Source organism: Elephantulus edwardii, unplaced genomic scaffold (genome assembly GCF_000299155.1).
Source record: "Elephantulus edwardii isolate Elephantulus edwardi_28Jun2011 unplaced genomic scaffold, EleEdw1.0 scaffold00062, whole genome shotgun sequence".
Lineage (NCBI taxonomy): Eukaryota > Metazoa > Chordata > Mammalia > Macroscelidea > Macroscelididae > Elephantulus > Elephantulus edwardii.
The window spans coordinates 6,476,342-6,496,929 of NW_006399812.1; the positions used below are offsets into that span (position 1 = coordinate 6,476,342).

At 40.8% G+C, this 20,588-nt stretch overlaps 1 protein-coding gene across 3 annotated transcripts in view; it reads left to right on the forward strand.

Annotated features, from left to right (window-relative positions):
- SLAIN1 (SLAIN motif family, member 1) overlaps nt 1-20,588 on the forward strand; it is a 47,439-nt gene that overhangs the window by 11,725 nt on the left and 15,126 nt on the right. The window contains exons 1-3 of one of the 3 annotated variants that reach the window (XM_006887811.1): nt 14,430-14,484; nt 15,583-15,732; nt 18,964-19,308. In XM_006887811.1, the coding sequence (XP_006887873.1) occupies nt 15,672-15,732; nt 18,964-19,308 (406 nt within the window). In that variant the 5' untranslated portion in view covers nt 14,430-14,484; nt 15,583-15,671. Of the gene's footprint in view, nt 1-14,340; nt 14,485-15,582; nt 15,733-18,963; nt 19,309-20,588 lie in introns of those variants that run through there. The other 2 variants (XM_006887810.1, XM_006887812.1) reach the window with 2 other exon arrangements.

A 20,588-nucleotide genomic window follows, 5' to 3' on the forward strand; every position in this document is an offset into this window, starting at 1 on the left:
TCAGCCTTGACAGTGCCATTGAACTTGCCATGGGTGGAATCATATTGGAACATATAGACCATGTAGTTGAGGTCAATGAAGGGATCATTAGTGGCGACAATATCCACTTTGTTAGAGTGAAAAGCAGCCCTGGTGACCAGGCGCCCAATACGGCCAAATCCGTTTACTCCGACCTTCACCATCATGTCTCAGGGATGCGGCTGAGGCTGCACAAGAAGAGAGGGCAATCTGGATCGACGAGGAGCAGAGGTCATCCATGACAACTTCGGCATTGTAGAGGGACTCATGACCACAGTCCATGGCATCACTGTGGATGGCCCCTCTGGAAAGCTGTGGCGTGATGGCCGTGGAGCTGCCCAGAACATCATCCCCGCATCTACTGGCGCTGCCAAGGCCGTGGGCAAGGTCATCCCTGAACTGAATGGGAAACTTACCGGCATGGCTTTCCGTGTCCCCACCCCCAATGTGTCAGTTGTGGACCTGACTTGCCGTCTGGAGAAAGCTGCCAAATATGATGACATCAAGAAAGTAGTAAAGCAGGCATCAGAAGGGCCCCTCAAGGGCATTCTGGGATACACTGAAGACCAGGTTGTCTCCTGTGACTTTAATAGTGACACCTACTCTTCCACCTTCGATGCTGGGGCTGGCATTGCCCTGAACGACCACTTTGTCAAACTCATTTCCTGGTATGACAATTAATTTGGCTACAGCAACCGGGTGGTCGACCTGATGGTTCACATGGCCTCCAAAGAATAAGATCCCCTTGGACCACCAGCCCCAGCAATAGCACTAGAAGAGAGAGAGACCCTCAGCTGCTGGGGAGTCCTTGCCCCGACTTGATCCTCCCACACACTGAGAATCTCACATCCTTGACACAAGTTTCCATCAAATCCCCCTGAGAAAGGGGAGGGGCTTGGCAAGCCCATCTTGTCATGTACCATCAATAAAGTACACTGTACTCAGCCAAAAAAAAAAAATTTAATTCATTGTTGCACAGTTCCCCCTCCTCCCCGTTCAGTCCATTTTGATATGCACCTTTTATTGAATAAGAAACTTGAGTGAACCGCAATTGTAGGGAAAACTTAACTTTCTAGGAGATTTTTCTGACTCTAGTTTGACGATTGAGAAATGTGGGAGTTAGAACTAATTTATCCTGATTAAATTGTTGCAAAGAATAGCTAGTTTTTTAGCCCTTCTCATTATTGAGCACACTGGCAAATTCATTGTAGTTGAATTCTTTTTGTTTTGGTATGACAGAGAAAGAGGACATAGGACACCTGTTTCAAAAGTAGTAGGAGGACTCCTTAGATCCCATATGCTTATTTATCAGGTGTGAGGGAGCTGTGTAGACATTAATGCTACTCAGGTTTACCCAATAAAAACCAGTGCATTAGATAAGCTGCAAGCCGTATGTTGTTCTCTGAGGACAGGGCTATTGCTCAGGTAAAAGCAAAGACATTAGTGCTTCATTAGTTAATAGAACAACAGAGTAGAACCTTATTCTATCCTGTGCCATCCTCTCAGTCTCTTAAATTCTCAACCATTTTGTTACAGTCAGTGAGGGGTCTGCCTTTCTTTCTCTAACCCTGTATCTTTCCCAGTATGATGTCTGTCTCCAGTGACTGGCCCCTCCAGACTATAAGCCCAAATTATGTGGGTTGAAGTTCTACCATCCTTGCCTCTAAGTTGCACCCTGGTTGTACTTCCTACAAGACAGATTTGCTTGTTCTTTTGGCAGTTCATTGGCTATTTATTCAGTACTCCTCATTTGACACCACAACTCAAAGGTGAGAATTGTAAAGACAGGCAAATCCCAGGTTGCTGGGTTTCCTGATGTAAGTAACTGCAGAGGCTGAAGGGTTTAAGGTTGGCTGGTAAGGCAGCTGATTGCTGGCTGAAGGACTGAGTCAAGGTCAGCAGGTAGGGCATGGCACTAGATCAGGTCCAAAGACCTAAAGGTGCAGAATCCAGATAGAGCAAGAACCAGCTAGCTTGGCCAGAGAGTCTACTATGTATTTAAAATAGTCCACACCTCTGAGGATATTTATGCTACATCAGATCAGGGCTGTGAGCAGATTAAGGGGGCTGCATCCCACCCCAATCCTTTTAGGTCTATTTTATGAGAACACATCATGGAAATACTTACATCATTACAAAATTGCCTTTAATCCTGCCTTGTTAACATTGTTGTTGTTGTTTGCCATCAAGCAGAACCGACCCATGGCTGACCCTCCAGTAGGTTTTCAGAGGCAGTAAATTGCATGGAAGGAGATTACTCATCCTTCTCCCAAGTAGTACCTGGTGGATTTGAACAAGATCTTGTGCCTTTGGGATTGTAGCACAGCTTCTTGCTACTAGACCACACAGCAGTTAGGATTTACAATGCAGGATAATTTTATTGTGCTAAGAATCACTGCCAAGTTTACATATTGTTAACCATCACAGTTGATGACACTGGTTAAGATGCAACGGTTAGCACTTGCTGCAGAAAATCAAAGAGCTAAGGCTACATTGTGGAGTGGACCTGGGGGAGGGTTTGTAAAACAGTGAAAGAATTTTTCTTTTACTTTTCCAAGAGGTTAGTGTACTAGGGGGGAGGGTTGGAAGGAGAGAAAAGTGCAACAGTGAATGAATGGAAACCCAAAGTCTCTGTATATTTTTACTGAAATTAATAATAAATTTAATTTAAAAAAAACACATCATAAAGAAAAGGGAAAAAAAATCAAAGACTACACCCAATATGGATTACAATATGGATTGTTCAATATGGATTACACATCAAGAAAACAAAAGTACTTATCATTGGACCAGTAGGCAGCATTATGGTAGATGGAAGAAGAGTCCGTGATCTCATTTTACTTGGATTCACAGTCAGCATTCGTGGTAACAGCAGTCAAGAAATCAGAAGTGTAGCATTGGGAAAATCTCTCATCCAGGACCTCCCTAAAGTTCTAAAGAATGATTTTGTCAGTTCAAAGACTAGGGTATACCTGGTCCAAGCTGTGATTTTTCCTACTGCTTCCTATGCTTCTAAAAGTTAGACTGCGAAGTGAGTAAGGATGACAGAAGAATTGGTGCCTTTAAATTGTGGTGTTGGAGAAGAGTAATCAATGTGCCTGGATTGCCAAAATAACAGGTGTATTATAGAGGAATTGCAGTCATGGTGTTCTTAGATGGAAGGAGATGAAACTTTGTCTCATATACTTTGGACATATTTTCAGGAAACATGCTGGGAAAGGTTGAGGGTCAGAGAAAGAGAGGAAGACCCTTAGCAAGATCGATCGACACGGTGACTGTCACAGTGGGCTCAAGCATATCAGAGATTGTGAAGAGAGTGCAGGGGAGGGCAAGGCTCAGGTCTAGTGTTCATAGAGTCACTAGGAATGGTGCAGGACTTGATGGCACCTAATAACAACAATTAAGACAGGTCTGGAGATCTGCTTCTGAAATATCCTGGCCTAGGAAACCATCTGGAGCAGTGCTACTGTACACACATGTCCAGTAACTGTCCATCAAAATCAGCATCCACAAATTTCTCTACTTCTTTCATTATAGTCAGATATGTGGACTAAATTTTATCTGGGTGCCAAGCAGAAGTGGTACAGAATGCCAGCTCCTGAAAATTATGTTCCTGTGAAGCACAATTCTACCCTCACACAGAAAATATTACTGTAAAAGCTAGAATTGACTTTACTGAAACTGTTGTTTGTTTTTTAATTTTATCTACTGAATCATATTTTATCAGTGACTTAGGGCATATACCTTTTGGGAAGTCAGTGGTATGATGACAGAGGTCCTCTTTATATATGACCTCTTTACCACTGTTAACCACAACTTTCTAGTTGAAACTCTTCCTCAGTGGACTTTATATATATATTTATTCACTTATTTCTTTTCAGTATGTGGGCCTGGTTTTTTTAAAAATTTTTAAAATTTTATTTTATACTGGTTTACTTACAAAGTTCATAAAGTTCGTATACATTGTTTTTTACACTGGATCTTTCCCCTTTCTTTTACTCACCCTCCCTCCACCCATCAAATTGTGTGACCCTGTGAGTAAGCTCCCTCCCCAACTTGGATCCTCGTACATGTGCTACAATAATGATCTTATACAGTGTTTATGAGACTGAGTTAGTTCACTTAGTTTAATGGTCTTCAGTAATTTACAAATTCATTGCTCCTGAATGCTTCATAGTATTCCATTGTATGAATGTACCATAATTTCTCAATCACAGTTTCATTGTGGTTGGGCATTTGGGCTGTTTCCTTGTTCTTGTAATGGTGAATAATGCTTCCATGAACATTGGTGTATAAATCTCTGTGCCTCAGTTCTTATTCTCTCAGGGTATATTCCAAGAAGTGGAATAGCTGGGTTGTATGGGATTTCTGTGTTCAGCTTTTTAAGGAAATGCCAAACTGCCTTCCTGTGTGGTTGTACTACTTTACAATCCCACCAACAGTGTATGAGAGTTTTTGTTTCTTCACATCCTATCCATCATTTATTACTTGCTGCCCTATTAAACTTTGCCGTTGTTACTGGAATGAGATGGTATCTCATTGTGGTTTTGATTTGCATCTCTCTTACTGCCAGTGATTTGGAGCATTTCTTCCTGTGTCTGTTGGTGTCTTTTGTCCATTTTGTAATTTGACTATCAGTCTTTATTTTTTTATTTATTTTTAAATACGTCACTAATTCTTGAGTTGTCTGAATGAGCTTTTTCAGTCTCCTGCTAATTCTCCCTCTCTTCTCTGGTGATTTCACTTCACCGGTGGCTCTGTGGAAGAAATATGGACACTTGCCTCTTGTACAACTTACGGCCTTGGAAAAGCTGCTGAGAAGGACAGTTGTGAGTCACTTCTGACTTGACAATGACTTTGTTGTGACAATGACTTTGTTGTTGTTGTGTACTGTAGAGTTCAGCCCTCCAGTGGGTTTTCAGGAGCAGTAAATAGAAGTTGTCAGGTTCATTTTTGTCCCTCCTTTCCCCCCACGTATCTCCACGTTAACTCGGAATGTTTGGTGAGAACAGATTAAATAAGAGCCCTGGCTGTGTAGTGTGTTAATGTTCTGAGCTGATGAACTCACTGTTAGGTGGTGATTTGAACCCACTAACTGCTTCATGAGAGAAGGATGAGGCAATCTGCTTACATAGAAACTTACAGCCTTGGAAACTGTAAGGAGGGTAACCAGAAGTCAGAATTGACTTCAGAGCATTGCATTTTTAAAAACAAATTGAAGTTAGGCTTCACATAATGTTTGAATCTACTAAATGTTTGGATCATTCTAGAGCACATCACCTTTTTAAGGTTCAAGGATCCAGAGTTTACCTGTGAAGTTTTAAGATCACTTCCCTTTTCCTTAAGGTAGTATCTCGATTTAGAAGAAATGTGAGAAAGTAGAAACTAGTAGCTAAGAAAAGAGCTACAAACAGGAGAAGGAAGAAAGCCATGACTAATTTTGGTACTGTTCTGTGGATCTTAAGAAAGCATGTCTTCAGTTGGTTTCTGATTAATTTTTCATGAGAATTCCTAAATGGGGTAAGAGAACATTTATAGAACTGCTTTAGCCTGGTTTCATCACACCCTGTGGGCCTGTCCACCCCTCTAGGGTAAGGATGACCCAGGTCACTTGCTATGGAGACAGTTAGAAAATGTGGCAAATTAGCATTCCAGCTATGGCTTCTGAAAATTTGCCTTTAAAAAAAAAATCTTGGATGACAAAAAATACCACAGGAGAAAATAGAAGATCTTAGGACTCTTTTTGCTAGGAGGGAGGAGCATGCTACCCTCCCAGCAACCCTTCACTCAGGTCAAGCCAAGTCTGATGTTGCATTATTGACAGCAAGAGTTATGAAAATCCCATTAAACACAAGGTTTCACCCATACTTGGACCAGGAGGCAGTCGTCAGAACAGAGCAAGGGAACACTGCATGGTTCAAAATTGGGAAGGGCATACGCCAGGGATGCATCCTATCTCCATACCTTTTCAACCTGTATGCAGAACAGATTATCCGGGAGGCTGGGCTCTATGAGGAGAAATGTAGGGTCAAGATTGGGGGACGATTTATCAACCATCTGCGTTATGCGGATGACACAACCCTGCTTGCTGAAACTGAAGAGGACCTGAAGCACCTGCTGCAGAGTGTCAAGGACTGCAGCCTTCAATATGGATTGAGGCTCAATGTCAAGAAGACAAAGATTCTCACTACTGGACCTATTGGCAGCATCAGGATGGATGGTGAAGAGATTGAGATTGTACACAGCTTTAGTTTGCTTGGTTCCACAGTCAACAGTCTTGGCACTAGCAGCGAGGAAATTAAAAGGCGCATTGCCATGGGAAAGTCTGCTGTTAGGGACTTCTCCAAAGTACTGAAGAGCAATGGTGTCTCCCTGGAGACTAAGGTGCGTTTGATACAGGCCAGGGTCTTCGCAATCACTTGTTATGCATCAGAGAGTTGGAAAATGATCAAGGAGGATAGAAGGAGAATTGATGCCTTTGAGCTGTGGTGCTGGAAAAGAGTATTGAGAATACCATGGACTGCTAGGAAAACAACAAATTTGTCCTGGAAAGGGTTAAACCGGGTGGCTCCTTGGAGGCAAGGATTCTGAGGCTCCATCTAACATACTTTGGACATGTTGTGAGGAGAGACCAGTCCTTGGAGAAGGACATCATGCTTGGGAGGATGGAGGGACAGCGCAGGAGGGGAAGGACCTCTATGAGGTGGATTGATTCAGTGACCGGGATAATAGGGATGGGAGTGTCAGAGACAGTGCGATTGGCACAGGACAGAGCAGAGTTTAGGGCTGGTGTACATAGGGTTGCTATGAGTCACAAGCGACTCGATAGCCCATAACAACAACAACAACATTAAACACAATTCTAGGGATTCTGGTAAGGAATTGAGCTGTTAGTGGAAAGGTGCATGGTTCAAATCCACCACCAGCTGCTCTGTGAAAGAAAGACGAGCTGTCTCCTCCCAGAAGATTTACTGCCTCCGAAACCACACTGGAGGGTTAGTTATGGATCAGTTCTGACTTGACGGCTCTTAAGAGTTTGGTGGACTGTCTCTGTGATACAAGTAGATGGTTATTATTGTTGTTGTGAGCCGTCGAGTCAGAACCGACCCATAACTGGCCCTCTGGTGGGTTTCACACGGGAGGAGATTGCCCATCCTTCTCCCGCAGAGGAACTGGTGGATTTGAACCGCACACCTTCAGGATTTCAGTGCAGTGGAGGGGAAACATTTTGTTTGGAAAAGTAGAGAATCAAAGAAAGAAGGGAAGGCCCCCCAGTGAAATGGATTGGCACAGCGACTGCAACAGTGGGCGTAAGCATAGCAGGAATTGGGAGGTGGGTACAGGAGCAGAGAGTCCTGCCCTGTTGTGCGTAAGGTTGTTAGGTGCTGCTAAGTCAACCCCTGACTCCTAACAGAAATGGTATACTTGGCACAGTCTTTTATTTTTGGTTGTGCGATGCAACATTGTAGGAACTAGACCATGCTAGGTGACGCCTCATGTTTTTGTGATTTTAATTAATTTTGCTGTGTTAATGATCCTAATCACATAGATCTTGGCTGCTAGTATTATGTAGTCATTTAGATAGAAATCAGAAGATTGATGCACATTTATTCAACAACTTACGAGATTTCTAGGATATATTAATGAAATATACCTACAACTGTAATTTTTTTCCCCCATTATGACTCTAGCTAGAATGAAATACCTTAGGCTAATAAATGTATTCAAAGATCTGTTAAATTGCAGATGCTTTTAGTTGAAGAAATTGGGGAAAATAAAAAGTAATTTAGTTGTCAAGTTAGGAGTGATAGGTATAGAACTAACAAGAGAGGACAAAGGGAGTTCTGGTGGTGTCGTGTGTAAGGAGTTGTGCTGCCAAGTCAGAGACAGGAGGTTTGAATCCACTAGCTGCTGCTCCGGAGAAAAACATGCTGTCTCCTCCCCTGTGACTGGCTGCCTTTGAGAAACCTGCAGGAGGGTCAGCTGTGATTTGGTTCTGAACGGTGAGAACAGAGCGAGAATAATTACTTTTCCAGGATATGCTGTGTTATTGTTGTTAGGCACTATTAAGTCTACTCCAACTGATGGTCCCACAGAATGAAGTGCTGCCTGATCTCATGTTGCTGTTGCAGTCATTGCTGTATTTTGAGCACATTGTTAAATATGTCATGTCTGTCCATCTCATGCAGGGTCCTCCTCTTTTTTGATGACTTTGTACTTTTCCAAGCAGGGTATCCTTCTCCAGGAACTTAGCCCTCTGAAAACATGTCCACAGTTCTGCCATTCTCACTTTGAAGGAACACTCTAGATAGATATAGGATATATTTTAGTGTTTACATTCCTTTAGTGGCATGCAGAACTAACATTCTGACGATAATCATTAAAATTTTTATTAGATCAGTTAACATTTTAACTAGATCAATTATTGTTTTTCTTTTTATGTAAGTCACAATCATGCCATATTGTAAAATATGACTTAGTTATATACAGGAACATATAGTAATAAAATCTTGAACATTTACTTTGTGTCTAGATTTTTAATGCACAAAGATGATCAAGGTATAGTAGAAGCTTCATTGTTTCTGGAAGTATTACTATTGTAAAAAGAATAATTTTGATGGTAAAGAGGTATATCCCCTTTAATGGGGAAAACTAGAGAAATTTACTTTGGAATATCCTCTCATTTGTCCTTTGCAATTTTCTGCTTGGGGAGAGGGTGAAACCAAGCTGCTCCTTGGAAGCAAGGATTCTGAAGCTTTGTCTGACATACTTTGGAAATGTTGCAAGGAGGAACTAGTCCTTGGAAAGGGACATCATGCTTGAGAGGGTGGAGGACCAGTGCAAGAGAGGAAGACCCTGGAAGAGATGAATTGACTCATTGACTTGAGGGTAGATGTGGTAGATGTGTCAGAGACGATAAGGTTGAGGGTAGATGTGTCAGAGACGATAAGGTTGGCTCAGGATAGAGCAAAGTTCAGAGCTGTAGTATATAGGTTCACTATGAGTTGCAAGTGACTCGATGGCACCTAATGACAATTATTGTTGGAACATAGCACAAAATTCAGAGCTGTTGTATACAGGTTCGCTATGAGTTGCAGTGACTCGATGGCACATAACAACAACAACAACAATAATTATTGTTGGAACATATTTGAGGTCGTAATTTGCTTAATGTCTTAAAATAACTGTATAGATGTTATAAAAGGTATTTTTAGGATAACAAGTTGGTGGTGGTGGTGGTGGTTGATTGCCTTCGAGTCGAGCACAACTCATAGTGACTGTATGAACAAAAGGCTTGGAGCCCTCTACAACTATTGACATTTATCAAAGTTCACAGAATTTCTGGAGGCATGTTGTTGAAATAATAAACCATTGTTGTCAGGTGCCACCGAGTCAACCATAACTCATAGCAACCCTGTGAACGATAGATCTGAAATTTTCCTGATCTTGTGCCATCCTCATCTTCTCTGGTGGGTGAGCCCATTGCTACAGTTACTGTGCCAGTCCATCTTGATGAGGACTAAGAGATCAATTGTCAGTCTCAATTGGTTTTGGTCAATTAATATTAATATTAGTTTATCATATTCAATAGCAAATACTTGTTAGACAAGGTAGATAAAGTAGGAATTTTAACTGATAATGTTGTTTACATCAGCTTTGACCCCTGGCAACCTTATTTAACCAATAATAATAGTATTTTAGCAAGTTGGTTTCATAAACAGTAGAGGTATGCATGAGATAGATGGCCATAGATATGTGGGGGACACAGTGAGGTGATCTGGAATATCTTTAAGGTCTTGTATTTGAGAAAAAGCTACTGCAGCATTTAATGAAAGTAACACAGTTAAAATAATGCACAGTTAGGGCAACTTTGATTGTGATGTACCAAACTGGTTGGAGAGCACAATATGAATAGCCAGGGGTAGCGGGGACAGCAGGTGTCTTGACGAAGGGAGTTACAATCTGTGGGGACTTACTGTTTATGTTTCTCTTATATTTAGGAGCCCTGGTGGCATAGTGGTTGAGTGCTTGGCTTCTAAACAAAAGCTTGGTGGCTAGAAACCAGGTGGCTCCATGGAAGAAAGGCCTGGTGCCCTGCTTCTGTAAACATGTCTAGGAAATCCTGTGAGGCAGTTCTGCTCTGTTAAACGGGGTCACTAGGAGTTGAAAATTTAATTTTGATGATACCTAAAAATAACAGTGGTAAATAGAACTATAGAGAGTATGAGGAAAGAAATGTTCTATGAGAAATTCCCTAAGGAATTTCTGAAAGGAAGTGTTTCCAAGTACAGGTCATTTAATCTGTTCCAAGGGTTGGAATTAAATGGAAAAATATATAGTGTATGCCACTTCCAAGTTTGAGAAGCATGGCATAATCTATTTCTGAAACATCAGTCATTAAAATGCTTACAGAGCATAAGTTCGACTGTGACAACATAGGCCATCATTAGTTGTAATCCACTTAATGACATCTGGTTTGGCACTTTTATCCCCCAATTATAGTTAACACATTGGAGTAGGAGAATAGAAAACTTTTAACTATTTACACGATTTTCTGTCAGCCATTTTTTTCCTGTGGTAAAATTGTCTTTTAACTCTCCCAGGTCCTGATGAGCACCACTGAGCATGTTCAGATACTTTAGCATCCTGATGTGAAGAAAGAACAAACGAACCTCAGCCGCTGTGGTTGCTTGTGTACAAGCAAATGCCTGTGCAATGTGGTTTCCTTGGTTTGGACACTTGGGACCATGGTTTCGCGGGAGATTCCAATTAATTGACCTAATATCGTGCTTAATGCTTCTGTTCTGCCTCCCAGTCCATTGCTTCATATGTCTCTAAGTTCATTGTTTAATGCCTGAGCTCTTAAAAGTTTGCAAGCACTCATCCAAGGTACAACACTTAGTATGTATTTGCTTGTAGCAACAGAGCAAGAAAGATATTTCAGGAATAGAAGGAGGACATGTATAGATCTGTTATTTCCTTTCTAAACAATTGCTGCCTATTTTTTGCCATGAGACCAGAACTGCATGATGCCTGGCTACCTTTAGTAAACCTTTTTATCAAAGACTTTATAGAAGAATCCTGGCCACAAGGGAGAAATTGGAGGAAAGATTCTCCTGGAGCGCAGGCTTTGTGGAGCTGTGGAAGCTGGATGGACCCCTGGAACTGCTGATTGAGATACTCTTTAAACCTTGAACAAAAAAATATCCTGAAAGGCATCTTAAAAATCAAGTAGTAATCTGGCTCAGCTGGTAAAGCGAATTTAATTTTTTAAAAGACCTCTCTGGGATCAAATTGACAACAGCAACTTTTAAGATTGATCAGAAAGGAAGTTTAGGGGCAGTGAGTTTGTATAAATGGGGGAGAAACAGTTCAGAAAAGGAATGTGGAAATGGACACACAGCTTGAATAGAATCAGTGTCACTGGATTGTAAAGTAATCAATGAATTAGTTTATGTTCTGTTTATATCTTCAACAAAAATAAATTTAAAAAAATGACCAAACCAAACAAAAAAGGATCGAATTGTTCTTTTTTTTTTTTTTAAAAAAAAGATGTTTTCAACTTTTAATTCTTTATAAAACTATTTCTTGTTACATGTAAAAATTCTTGAAGGTCTTTATATCTATGACTGTGCTGCAGTAGCTTTTTCTCAAATACAAGACCTTAAAGATATTTCAGATCACCTCACTGTGTCCCCCACATATCTATGGCCATCTATCTCATGCATACCTCTACTGTTTATGAAACCAACTTGCTAAAATACTATTATTATTGGTTAAATAAGGTTGCCAGGGGTCACAAACTGTGGCTGACTCTAAGAAGAATGGGAATCTCAGAACACTTGATCGTGCTAATGAGAAACCTATAGTTGGACCAAGAGGCAGTCGTCAGAACAGAGCAAGTAAACACTGCATGGTTCAAAATTGGGAAGGGCGTGCTCCAGGGATGTGTCCTGTCTCCATACCTTTTCAACCTGTACGAAGAACAGATTATCCAAGAGGCTGAGCTCTGTGAGGAGGAATGTGGGCTCAAGACTGGTGGAAGATCTATCAACAATCTGCAATATGCAGATGACACAACCCTGCTTGCTCAAACTGAGGAGGACCTGAAGCGCTTGCTGCAGAGGGTCAAGGACTGCAGCCTCAAATATGGATTGAGGCTCAATATCAAGAAGACAAAGATTCTCACCACTGGGCCAATTGGCAGCATCAGGATGGATGGTGAAGAGATTGAGATTATTCACAGCTTTAGTTTGCTTGGCTCCACAGTCAACACTCTCAGCACCAGTAGCCAGGAAATTAAAAGACATATTGTGATGGGAAAGTCTGCTGTTAGGGACCTCTCTAAAGTACTGAAGAGCAGTGGTGTCTCTATCGAGACTAAGGTGCGTCTGATACAGGCCATGGTCTTTGCAGTAACTTGCTATGTGTCAGAAAGTGGGACATTGACGAGGGAGGATAGAAGGAGAATTGATACCTTTGAGCTGTGGTGCTGGAGAAGAGTATTGAGAATACCATGGACTGCTAGGAAAACAAACAGATTCATCCTGGAAAGGGTCAAACCGGACGGCTCCTTGGAAGCAAGGATTCTGAGGCTCTGTCTAACATACTTTGGACATGTTGTAAGGAGAGACTGGTCCTTGGAGAAGGACATCATGCTTGGTAGGGTGGAGGGACAGCGCAGGAGGGGAAAGGGTGGATTGATTCAGTGACTGGGGCAATTGGGATGGGTGTATTGGAAATGGTGCGATTGCCACAGGACAGAGTGGAGTTTAGGGCTGTTGTACATAGGGTCAGTGAAGAACAGTGAGCCATGGTGGCTTAGTGCCAAGGTACGCGGTTTGATTCCACCAGATGCTCTGCCGGAGGTAGATGGGCGGCCTCCTCCTGTGTGTAAACCCACCAGAGGGTCAGCTGTGGCTTGATTCTGACTTGGTGATAAAGAACAAGAACAGTGAGGAATAGGTAGGATGTGGTAGCTTCCACCCCTTTCTGTCTTCAGTCACAAAGCCTCCTCTCCTTTCTTACAGACTTGGGCCTGATACAGCATCACTGTTTTGTTAGCTTGCCTCTACAATAATTCTCCTCCTTTTAAACTCTCAATGCTCAAACACAATACCGAGCATTTTTTTTCTTGCAATAGATGCTAATTGTGTTCTTCTTTGGGTCTTGCTGTCATAGCCACAATAACTGTCATTGTGCCTGAGTGGCCCATTCACAGTAGTTATTGTGCAGAATAATGAATGCTGTTTACTTGTGATTCCGAGTTGCCTGCATCTGTGGGTGAGAACACGCAGTCACTGTAATTTGCCTGGCAAAGGATCAAACTGGTATAAAATAACATCATCTGTTAGACAAGTTATGGGTCACAAAGACCTATTGATTTCTTTTTAAATCTAGAACTTTTAATGAAAAGATTAGAACAGTAAAGATTTAGGAGGTGAGAACAGCTGCCTCGTGTGTGCTGCATGCTAACCCCTGCTTTCTTGGTGTATTTTGGGTTTCGGTTTCCAGGCCTAGAAGTGCTGGAACCTGTGGTGGTTATGGCACCCACTGTGCCCTGGCTTGTACAGGGAAGAGCTGCTTAACTCAGGAAATTCCATGTTGGTTAAGTACAGTAACTCGTATCAAGTTGGAGTTAGACTTCACAGCACTGTCTCCCTTTATAAAGCACAATCATTCTTTCACCTGCATAAGGAAAAAGTCTTTTTCTTTTAAACCACTGGCAGAATGTACGGGCACAAGAATCCTTTATAAAGTAAAAGGAAACATTTTCTTAAATAACCTTGATAGTGTTTTGCAAGAATCTTCAGTTTTGAAACAGTTTGTGGTCTTGACCATCAACATAATTTCCCTTTTTCTCCAGTCGACTATTTGCCTTTCAGCTGTTTGACTGCTTAACAAAATTGCTTATTAAAAGTCATTTGGGAAAAGCATTCTAAAGCATCCTTTTAATACTTATTTCCCCAAGTCATGTCAAACTTCCAATAGAAATCAAGTTATTGATGAGAGTGAAATTTAACCAATTGCACAAGCTTAAATTGTTTGTATGGATTTATATGCACAGTCATGCACATAGATCCCCTTTTTGCTGCTTACTACATGGGTAAAATTATTGCTTTTCAGAAAAATAGATTTTGGCACAGCTATTTATATCCTGTGAAGGGCAAGTAATGATGGAAGCGGATGTTGGTTAACATAATCTTATATGTATTTTTATTTTTGTAAAAAAAAAAATCATGCCTTTTTTCTCTCTGGCAAATCAGCATTTGCTTCTGTGTAGCTAACTGCTGCTGTTTTCTGCTTCTGTGACAGCTAGCCGATGGCGGAGTCTCTTCTCTTCAACTGTCTCCCTGGCTTTTCCTTATAGTCCTGTTGCAAGACTCAGCCCTTATAGCAATGGCATTAATACTCCCAGCTTCTCTAAAACCTCAAATAAAGCAATACTAACACCTGAGAAAACAGGTAATATTTCAACTTCTTAACTAGCTGCTTGCTTTGTAATTCTTGTCACTAAACACAGCTTACACATTCATCTTTCATCAAAAGCCTGAATACAATATTATGAAAATGGAGTTTCTGTGGTGTTCACTTGAGTTCAAAAGGGATCAACATGAATTTGTACTATAATGTGGTTGTATCTATTGCTTTCAATTGTAAGTGGTAGGAAGCCTTCCTTCTTGAGAAAGAATATATATGTAGTTATGAGTGTTTTAAAATTAAGTATCAACACATCAGTTAATTTTTAGTTTGATTCAAGATTATCTGTAAGCCTTTTATATCCATTTTGTGAATCCCCCCCCCCAACCAGGAGCTTTTCATAAATCCAGGGCTATGTAGAAAGAAATTATAGTGGCTATTTATGAAATGAATGTCTCTCTGATACTTGTCAAAGCATTGGTTGGATCCTATTCCTATAACTTTAAAACCTGGGTCATTTCTTCCTTGGTTCTCATATTTAAAGTCATTGCATTTCCATATTAATGGATGCCTAAACATCTTCTGTACCAGTCACTGCTTTATGTTATAAAGATTTTGTTAGGAGTTTCTGTGTATGAATGTATGTATGTATGTATGAATGCATTTTGTCTGTAGCATTCCACTTGTTTATAGAAATTGTATCTATTGCTATTAATGAATCGGCCTGATTAAATTTTTATTTTAAGTTGAATTAAAAATCTAGTCAGTCACTGCCAAAGACAAATATATGTCATTATTAGTTGAAAATGCAAGTGTACATGTATTCTTATGCCATCTTGTTAGATGTGTGCATATTTGATAAGATGCATCTTTTGGCATTCACCAAGTATTAGATTATCAAAACTGAATTTTTAAAAAAATTAAAAATTAGAGATTTTACATATGCAAATTATAAACATGACAGTTACTTGTTATTTAGCCTTTCAAATGGTGGTGTGATTATTAATTTTCTGATATTATTAAAATAGGACAAAATGTCCTGAGTGTTTATATGTGAACTGTATATATGTATATCAATTCTATATATGCTTAAAGCTACCCTTTAGCTCTATAGACTAAATAACTTTTTTTTTTATCTTTTAGGTTGTACTTCCAGGGGCTCCCCTCTCAGTCCCCAGTCCTCTATAGACAGTGAGCTGAGTACGTCAGAGTTGGAAGATGATTCCATCTCCATGGGATATAAATTACAAGATCTCACTGATGTTCAAATCATGGCTCGGCTACAGGAAGAAAGTATGTGCTTTCTAAACTAGAAAAGTGAGAATTCTATTTAAGATAAAAGGGAGTGGGCCAGGTTTTTCTCCTCAGGTGAGGAGCAAATAATTAGATGCTTTATTTTGTTCTGTCCTACTTTGTAAGTATGAGAGCTCTGGGAGCCTGATGGTAACGAGTTGCACTGCCAACCCAAAGGCACATGGTTCAAATCCAGGAGCTGCTCTGCGAGAGAAAGATGGATAGGCTCCTCCCATGGGAATTACAATCTCTGAAAGCTTATTGAAGGGTCAGCTATGAGTTAATTCTGACTGGAAAGTGATAACAGGACCACCTGCCACACTTTGTAAATGGAGTAGTCATCTCCTTCTCTTGCTCCAAGGAGCATCATAAAATATTGAGATTTGTTTCTGTGTACTGTCGAGTAGGGAACAACAACTGTCAAGTAGGAACCAATTCATAGCTGACCCTCCAGTGGGTTTTTAGAGGCAGTTAATTGCACAGGAGGAAATGCCCCATTTTCCTCGTGTGGAGCAGCTGATGGATTCGTACTGCATAACTTCAGGATTGCAGTGCAGCTTCTTGCTGCTTGGCCACCAGAGCTCCCTTCATCATTATGTATTGATCAAGTATTCATTGTAAAGTACTTCATCTTACAGTATTAGGATTTACGCTGATAAAAGTACACAGATATTTAGGCATTCTGAAAAACCATTTGGCTATTCAGGAGATGGAGAAAGGCCTAAAATTGCAACTCAGTGCTACCTAGCAAATTGTGCTCTTATCTTAGGACAAGAAAAATTTATGACATAGAAATCTATACATGAATGTTTTCAGCAGCTTGCTATTTGTAATTGCCAAAAACTGGAGCCAGTGTAGATGCCCTTATGGTGTGAATAGTAAACTGCAGGGCATCTATACTATCGGATGTTTATTCAACCTTTAAAGAAATAGAATATTGATAAAGGAAACAGCTTAGGTGAATCTCCACAAAATTATTCTTCAATAAAGTTAGATAATCTGGGAGTGAACCATTTCAAGGGCATCGGTTGTATCAGAAAGTACAATAAGTTATGGAACAGAAGCTGGCAGTGCGTGCTTTGGAGTTAGCTTTTCAGACCAGCATAATGAGTATCGATTAAATGGAATAATTTCCTGGCTTCTAGAATTAGTCAGGACCATCATGAGAAACACTGTAAGGCATAGATAGGTTTTATAAGGGGTTTTTTTGAGTGAAAAGTGACAATTTGATATCATTACTAACAGTAAGTTTAAATTGTCTTTCTAAATTATATGAAAAATGATGTCACTCTTAGAAATAAAATATCAATAGTTTTTAAAAAGTCAAGGATACAGACTACTTTAAAAAAAGTCATGATTTGGCAGTTGGGTGAACAGATAGGAAATTTCCAATTTTACCTGTTTTCAAACAATTGCCATATTTGTTGTTGTTTGGTGTCGTCAAGGTGAGTATGACATATAGTGACCCTACGAAGAACAGATCCAAACTCTGTTCTGCCCTGTGCCATGCTCATACTTCCTGACACATAAGAGCCCATTGCAGCACTGTGTCAATCCACCTAGTTGAGGGTTTTCCTCTCCTTTGCCTACCTTCCACCCTTCCCAGTGTCATGTCCTTCTCCAAGGAATAGCCAGCCCCTCCTAACAACATGTCCAAAATATATGTTGGATAAGAGCACTGAGCATTCCATGGATGGCCCAGAAAGCAAACAGAGTCTTGTGTTGCCATTTAGGAAGATGCAACTCATTAGAGACTGGAGTGTCAGCATCCTTTAACAGAGAGTGATAATAATACTAAAATGAATGAAAAAGAGAGATGGCTTTGCTAGAAAATACTTGTGAGCCAGGTTTTGAATTTGACGTTGAGAGTTGGAAAGACAGTGGGAAGCAGAAGGAATTCTGACTGGGGAAGATGTTTGATTACTTTAATTGTTCTTACTCATGTTGTTAGGTGGAGTTGAGTCTGTTCCACTCAGAGCGACCCTGTATACAATAGAATAAAACGTTGTCTCATCTTGCACCGGCCCCACAATCACCGCTCTGTTTGAGCCTATTGTTCCAGCCGCTGTGTCAGTCCATCTCCTTCAAGGCCTTTCTCTACTCGCAACTCATAGCAAGCAATGTATATTGATGATGAATAGTCTTTTAAAGTAGTTCTCTAGATTGATGGTGGTGGTTGAGTGCCATTGAGTTGGAACCAACCCATACCTGATCCTTCAGCAAGTTTTCAGAGTCAATTTAATCATATGGGAGGGCATTGCCCTGTCTTCTTCAGAACAGCTAGTGGATTCGAACCACGTGCTTTTGGGATTGCAGTGCAGCTTCTTATCACCAGGCCACCAGAGCTCCCTCTCCAGATTGGAGAGAAGGGTATTTAGGGAAATTGATAAATGCCTAGGAGTGAGGGTTATGAGAATTTGTTGCACAGTCCTGAGCCTTGTTATCAGGGTGGGTTAGTCCTTGCACATCATACTTGGTGTAAATGAAAGAGTCAATGAAAAAGAAGATCTTCAGTGAGATGGCAAGTACGACTCATAGTTACCCTGTGAACAGCAGATCTGAACTCTGTCCTGTCCTGTGCTGTCCTCATCATCTCTGACATGCTTGAGCCCATTGCTGCAATCACTGTGTCACTCTGTCTGGTTGAGGATCTTCCTCTCTTTTATCGACCCTCCACCTTTCCAAGCATGATGTCCCTCTCTAAGGAATAGCCTCTCCTAGCAATATACTCGGAATATATGTGATGAAGCTTTGTCGTCTTTCTCTCCAAAGAGCACTCTGGTTACATCTTCTCTAAGACATACCGGTTTGTTCTTTGGGCAGTTCATGAGCTATTCAGTATTCTTCTCCAACAGCACAGTTCAAAGGCATCAGTTCTTCTCTGTCATCCTTAATCATTGTCTGGCTCTCAGGTTCATAGCAAGTAACTGAAGGACCATAGCCTGACTCAGGTGCACCTTAGTCTTCAAACTGATGTAATTGCTCCTCAGTCCCTGACTGCAGACTTTCCCAGTTCACTGGGCCTCCTGATTAGAGTTGTCTAGACCTTTTTTTTTTGGTAGCAAGATGTGTTATGTTTTGTGTTGTGTTTTGGTTTTTTTTTTTCTGAAGAATTTCTCTGTTTGAATCATTCATGTGTACAAATTTTCCTTAAGTACTTGATTAATAAGAATTTCATTTTTGCTTGGTAGAAATATCTCACAAGAGAATACTACTGCTTATTGTTTATAGGTCTCAGGCAAGATTATGCTTCTACTTCAGCGTCTGTGTCAAGACATAGCTCCAGCGTGTCACTGAATTCAGGAAAAAAAGGGACGTGTAGTGATCAAGAGTATGATCGGTACAGTCTGGAGGATGAAGAGGAATTTGACCATCTGCCACCACCTCAGCCTCGTCTTCCAAGATGCTCACCTTTCCAAAGAGGAATTCCTCACTCACAGACTTTCTCTAGCATCCGGGAGTGTAGGAGGAGCCCCAGTTCCCAGTATTATCCTTCCAGCAGTTACCAGCAGCAGCAGCAGTATTACTCACCCCAAGCCCAAACTCCAGATCAGCAACCAAACAGGACAAATGCAGGTACGTTCCTTGCCTTTTGGGTATTCATTATGCTTTGATAAGTTTCCATGTTATCAAGAAATGGTTTTGGGGGTCAATATAATGATTGACAGGTACTTCACATACTTAATATGAGGACCTTAAGAATTTTGTCAGAATTTACCTCTGCAGTTCACCATTTTGATTTCATATCCTGGATTTACAGCTTCAAGGACACCATCAAGGTTGCTGACTCAACATGAATTACAAATGTGGAGCATCTTTATGGCATGTTAAACAGCTATAGGTTGTATAAGAAAATGCAGTCTGAGGAGGAGTTGATTTGATGGTGGAGCCCCACGGAATCAAAGGCTCTGTGTTACCTCTTTCCTCTCTTCCTGAAAAACAGTCTCTTCCTGCCTGCTCCTAATGTTAACATGAATGATAGTGCTGGGTGTGGATGCTGCTGGTACACATCTGGATTCACTGAAAGTTTAGGATAGACCTTCCCTTCTGATCTCCTGATATGTAGGATTAAGGGCTGTATGTTGTTGTTGGCTGTTGTTAAATCAGCCCTAATGGGTAGCGACACTGTGCACAGCAGGATCAGATGCTGTGATCAGAATTTTTATTGCCTGATTTTCTTTGGAAGGAAGTCTCCAGACCTTTCTTTCTATTTCATCTTAACCTAGAAGCTCTAGTGAAACCTGTTCAGCATTACAGCAGCATGGCAGCAGGCCTCCACTGGCCGACAGGTAGTGGCTGTGCTTGAGGACCATTGCCTGGGAATCAGACCCAACTCTTTCGTATGGCAGATGAGAATCCTGCCACTGAACCACAAGGTCCAAATGGCGGTATCTCAACAATGCAGCTCATTGTCACCAAGTTGGAACTGATTCATAGCTGACCCTGCAGTGGGCTTTTAGGAACTGTAAATTGCACAAGAGGAGATTGCACATCTTTCTTCCTCAAGCAGCTAGTGGATTTGAACTGCTTGCCTTTAGATCATCAGTGTAACTCTCTACTGACTAGACCATCAGAGCTGAGTGATAATGAATGAATTGATAGTTGACTTGTACTAGGAAGGTGATTTATAGTAATGTACATAGTTAACATGGGATATTGAAGTATTGGCATTCTTTTTCTCCTTTCTCATTGTTTATCTTTCTCTCCACTTCCGGATGTTAAATTCCAGAGAAAGAACAACATTAAATTTTATATTATAGTATATTGTATTGAAACAGATGAGGGAAAGAACAGATTAGAAGTGATATATGATTGAGTATTATGGTTAGCACAGAAATCCAGAATTAAGGTTGCAT